This window comes from Cannabis sativa, chromosome 5, assembly GCF_029168945.1.
Source record: "Cannabis sativa cultivar Pink pepper isolate KNU-18-1 chromosome 5, ASM2916894v1, whole genome shotgun sequence".
Lineage (NCBI taxonomy): Eukaryota > Viridiplantae > Streptophyta > Magnoliopsida > Rosales > Cannabaceae > Cannabis > Cannabis sativa.
Genome location: NC_083605.1, coordinates 7,567,609 through 7,573,489, shown reverse-complemented (window position 1 = coordinate 7,573,489; position 5,881 = coordinate 7,567,609). Strand labels below are relative to the sequence as shown.

At 29.5% G+C, this 5,881-nt stretch overlaps 1 protein-coding gene across 1 annotated transcript; it reads right to left on the bottom strand.

Moving 5' to 3' along the window:
- Positions 1-491: 491 nt before the first annotated feature.
- LOC115715622 (membrane-associated kinase regulator 5) lies at positions 492-2,624 on the bottom strand. Its single transcript, XM_030644278.2, has 3 exons — positions 1,138-2,624; positions 989-1,048; positions 492-899 (listed from the first exon to the last, which is right to left on the bottom strand). Exons 1-3 carry the CDS (start codon positions 2,111-2,113, stop codon positions 802-804), a joined length of 1,134 nt encoding a protein of 377 aa, XP_030500138.2. The 5' UTR covers positions 2,114-2,624; the 3' UTR covers positions 492-801.
- Positions 2,625-5,881: the final 3,257 nt, after the last annotated feature.

The following is a 5,881-nucleotide window of genomic DNA, read 5'->3' as shown; positions in this document are numbered from 1 at the left end:
AGGTAAGAGAGACTACATACACCATTTGAATGCAATTTTTTATTTTTATTTTTTTTATAATAAAATACTCTTTTTCACATATTCAAAAGTACTTTTCAAAAAGAAAAGATATGCTGTCAGTATGAAATCACCCTGATATCTGCAGGTTATCATCAATTTAACCACACTATTTGATGTCATTTCAAATCAAAATTTACACAGCCCAATTATTTATTTATTTGTCTCCAAAAGTAAAATTTTAGTCATCACAACCATAATGAACTCTAATTGGAAGAAGACATTTTTTGTTGAATTTCATAAGGTTTAAAAAATTTGATAATAGAAAACGTAATTCCCAATAAAATGAAACAATACTTTGAAATATTAGTTGTGAGTCTTGTGACACTTTGGTGAACAAGTTGAGTCATTTCATAATATGAATACATCACATAATTTCAAAAAGTGACATAATTATAATACTGATGCCCATAGTAAAAAAAAATATAATAAAATAACCAAAAAGATTCGAATCAATATTTTTCACAATGAACCATCACTTTACAGAAAACAACAAAGAGATCCTCTAAGGTATTCACCAGTAATTATAACTAAACAAACAAAAATATCAATAAAGAATTCTTCTGTTTTTTTTTTCCTCTCTAAATTCTTGTTTCATTTTTTTTTTCTTTTTACAACAGAACACACAAAACAAAATATAAAAAAGAAAAACAGAGTCACTCTTCTTCTACTTATATATTATCTCTCTTTTTCTATGTAAGCTATGGGTTGTAGTTGTTATTCTTAAAAACCCAGAAAATGATTTCAATTGTTATTATGACAACGATGACCGTCTTCAATGGAGCTTCTTGCTGAAAAATCATGAGAAGTCTCACTAGCAGAGTTGGATAATCGGTACGAGTCTGAGAAAAAAAATGAAATAAAAAATGTTAGAACTTTGGTCATGATTATATCGAATATAAAAAAGAAAGAGTTGTATGAATTTATTTACCGCTAGAACAAGATTTCATGGACGAAGAATCACTGGTCGATCGAGATAATGAAAAAGAATCTGAAACCCAACAAAAAAGAAGGAAACTTTTAATAATTAATGAATAAATTGTAATGATTTCGAGCTTTCAAATTTAGTTTAATAAATACCTCTAGACGAGTGGAATGATCTCTTGCAATGCATAATAGCGCTTTGGATTCCATCATGTTGTTGCAACAGAGAGTCATCTCTCCGATTAACCGGCGGTTGGGCTCCGGTGACCGCCGAAGAAGACGAAGATTTGCTCTTTCCCAGATGCTTACACACCGTTCGAATCCCAGCCGGAAGATTCCCGGGCCTATCTTTCGGCGAAGCAATGGAAGCCGTCGTTGCCGGAGAAGACGCCGGTGACGACATGAAAAAGTCAGCGACGGTAGATGGGTTTCCTTTTTCATTGTATTTTTTCGAAACCTTTACGTAAAGAGGCTTAACGAGCTTTAGATATTTCTGTATAACGTCTTTAGAGAATCTCTGCTCAGTTTTGGTGTCGTTTAAGCTCTGTTCATGTCGTTTTGTACTTCTAGAACTGCTGCTGTTATCTCTACATAATTTCGAAACGTTTGGAGGTTCATTAACGTTGAATCTCACCGTGAAAAGCTTTCCTTCTTGCTTTTGGGTCTTACAATGGATATCTTCTGTTTCAGTTTTCTTCTTCTCTGTTCCTCTGGATTTAGACTTTTTGAAGGTGAACACTCGAAAGGTTGGAGCAGATTTGAGTAGAGCGATTGGAGATTGAGGCTTTGGATTAATGGTTGGTCCAAGTGGAAGGACTTTTCTTTTGGAGATGGAATCAATAGGAGGGGACAAAGAGAAAGAAGGTTTGGGATAACAGAGCTCTCTACTGCTGAGAGTTTTAGCTGGTTCTCTACTACTACAACTATTTCTAACCATTTCTTGATCAAGATCAAAACTTTTAGTCTCTATGGTTGATTTTTCATCTGGGTTTTTGTTGTTGTTGTCAAAATCTGGTGCAGTGAGCTCCAAGTCGAAGAATGAGTCTTCTTCTTCTTCTACTTCGTCATCAACAAGGGTAGTAGTAAATGTGGTTGTTGGTTTCCAGAACTTGAGGAAGTTAAGAGCTTCCATATTGGTAAGAATATGAATTAGAGAGTGAGAAAGAGAGAGAGAGAGAGATGGGGTGTACTTGATCTAGGGTTTAAAGTGGGGTTTTATATAAGAGAGTGAGAGAGAAGGGTAACGTGGGTTAGTTGAGATAAAGAGTGCTTTACTCAAATTGCACTTCGTTTTATGGTTGTGTTTGCCAACATAGAAAATGGTGATTTGGGTAAGCAAAAAGAAAAGAGAGAAGAGGCTAAAGCCCAAAGCTTTTCTTTTGCTTTTAAGAGAGAGAGAGAGGGTTTGTTTTTGTTTTAGGATTAGGATTAGATGGAATTGAATTTATTAACATTACGTGATTTCAAATAAGTGAGAAAGAAAGTACATTAATGTATAGACACTGTCAATGGAGGATTACTAATATTGAAAAGCTTCAAAACTGTATAGTCTACGAATTCAGATACTCTCTTACAAATAATGCCAGATTTCAGAGCTGCAGACTTTATATTATACATCAATCTCAGTAATCCAACCCCACTTGTGGTCCCCTTTAAAAACTATATGACCATCACTTGGAATTTTCTTTTGTTCATATTATTATTATTAAATTTTAAATTTTTATTTGTGTTTTTATATTTATTACCAACCACAACAAATATACATAAATCATATATGTAACTACAACTAAAACCCAAGTTCTCATTGGACGTGTTGACTAATAATATTCAACTAAAACTAGACCCAATTGGGTTTTAAACATTTCCCCTCTTTCTAAGTCAAACAAACACCACAACAATTTTTCTCACAAAATCATAACTTTATTAATGTTTAGTTTTGGCCTCTTTTTTAAGAATAAATATAAGTTCATGGAGGGCCTGAAAGTGGAAATAGGGTTTAGTCATTCTACTTCTTTATGTACATGTATAGTTCTTAAGGGAAAAAACAAAAAGTCTTTGGGTTATGGGTACAGAAAGACCGTAGGGGATAGGATGGTGATGAGAAACTTCCAAAAAGAAAGAAAGAAAGAAGATTTGAAAAATAAGAAATAAAAAGAGCCAAAAAGAAAGAGAACACTAAAAAGAGAAAGTGAACAAAGCAAACCAAACCAAACTAAATATTTATATCTAATATTTATTATTATACATACACACACATGAGTAGATGAGGTGTTGTGAGAAAGAAGGGGAAAGAGAGAGAGGCTTTTACTTTTACAGAGAGGCTTTAAAAAGATCTGGCTAAGTCAGAGAATTGGGTTCTTTACAAGGCAAGGAATTGGGTGAAGCTGGGCACGCTCATTCAACTTTTGGGTCCCCCTCTTCTCTCTTTTAAAGGGTTCATTCCAACTCTTTGTTTTTCTTTTCTCAAATAAAAAAATTTACAAAAAATAAAATAGTCCAACCCTTGTGATGACTCTTATTTGGCTTTGGCTATGCTATATTTAATGTACACAGAAAAGGTTTGACCTGGAAACATGGGGTTTGAGCGTTGAATGGGGCTCTATATAAGATAAAGATAGATAGAGATACCTCCCAATTCTATAGTGCCTACCTACAAGGCTATATTAGTCAATAGAGAAAGGTCTCCTTTTTTATTTTTTATTTTTCCCATTCTTTCTTTCTTTTTTTCTTTTTCTTTTTCTTTTCCTTTTTTTCTCCTTTTCATTTTATTTTTATTAAACTTTGGAGGAATATATACTTTTGTATATAGAAAAATATGTGGAGATGATAAGGTATCTTAAAATACCTTTATACATTACAATGATAGAAAAAATTTTTGGCTTAAGGGATAGTAGCAAAAACCTTCTTTATGTTTTTAACAAGAAAAATTCACTTTTGGATTTTATAAAAATAATATGCTCCTCTTCAATTAAATCTAAATTTTTGAATCGAATATTTTCTTAACTTAAAGGTTAAATACTCAATTCGGTACTTTATATTTTATTAAAAATACAGATTTTGTATCTGATATATTTTTAACAGTGTTTATTTGGTATTCTATACTTTAATATTGTACTTACTTAAATAAAATTTTATCAATATAATAAAAAAAAAATTCATAGTTATGTAGTTTAAATTAAAATTTAATTAATTATATATCTTAGTGCTGTGTGGCTATGCTTATAAAATTCGAGATCAAAGTATGAAATATATACAATTTTTAGTTACATATTAATAAGTATAATTAATATTGTATTATACTAAATTTGTATTTTTCATTATTTAATTGCTAATGGTTTATTAGACTTTTTTAGTTTAAGTTATTGTTTGAATTTTTTTTTATTTTATTGTAAACAGCTTGATAAGTCTATTTTTTTTGTTTTTGTTAATTTTGCACTATAATTTATACATTCAAATTTGTCTAATATAGAGACTCGGTTTTCTAAGAAAAATAAAATGGAGAAAAATAATAAGTATTTACATATAACATAATTTATAGGATTTTTTTTTTATTTTTATAATTCAAAACAGTTATTTTATTATTATTATTTTTACAAAATTCTATATAAAAATTCTTATTGCAATCAATGGAACAACTTAAATTGCAACTAAAAATTGTATAACAACCCATATAGAAACTACCGAGAAACTACTTTAAAAATCCAAATCGTAAATTTGAAAAAAAGAATAATATATGAGATAATTTCTCTAATTTATATTATAATTAATTTACCATGAACTTATTTTAGTAGTTTCATAATTTATTCACAAAGAGAAGATCTTAAATTCGAGTCCGCCTTCCTCAACATAAAAAAAAAACAATAATATTACTATAAGGTATCAGTGATGTCTAACACTATGATATAAATAGTGTATTACGATTAGTTAGTGATATTTATAAAAGTTATTTTATAAAATTATATGAAATTCAATACTTAATTGTACCACTTTAATATTTTAAAAAATTAAATATATCATAATTAAAATTAACTATTTTTCTCATTATTATTTGTAGTGTAATACATTGTATTATCTGAAAGATAATTAATATCCAAAACCCTTTATACATTAAATAGTCCAAATCAATTCTGGGTTCTCTTATCACTGTCTTGGCTATCTGTTTGCCCAGAATGGAAATTAAAATTAAAAAAGATTAAAGGAAATAATGAAAATAACTTGTCATAATTCTGAGTATTTTTGTCTTGTATAGAGGGCTTCATTAATCACTGCAAATTTGCTTACATTGATGTTCAACTACATACCTTTATATATCTATGAAATCTATTCTAGACTGTAAAACAAGCCAAATCATATATATGCTATCTTATCATATAAATATACAAAGACAATGCTGTTGTTGTGGTCCTAAACAAAACTACTCTAACCCTTATGATCAGTCCTTTTATTTAGCTTTCAGATCTCCCAAACCCCTGAACCTGACCATTATTACATACTGCTTAATATATATATATACAAAACTAGCTATATAGGGTTTCATTCATTTTCTTTCTAACAAGAAAAGAATATATTCATATTCCACTGCTAATGACATGCACGATATTAATTTTAGAGACTTTATTTTAAAAATAAAAAAAGCTGACTTATTTCTTAATTTTTTTTCCCCCTTTTTCTTTTGTTAATTCTTTAGGGTTAAAGTAAAGATAATAGCTGGCTCATCACTCTATAGTAGTCATTTTTGCATATTGAAATATCTTTTTTAATCATGTGTATAAAGAAAATACAAATAAGGAAATTAAAAAATTGACAGTAGCTAGAAATAGTATATGACACATCTTGTACGGTACATTTGGTAGAGGGAATTCTTTAATAGTCTCATGAATGCTCTCTGTTGCTTCTTGTC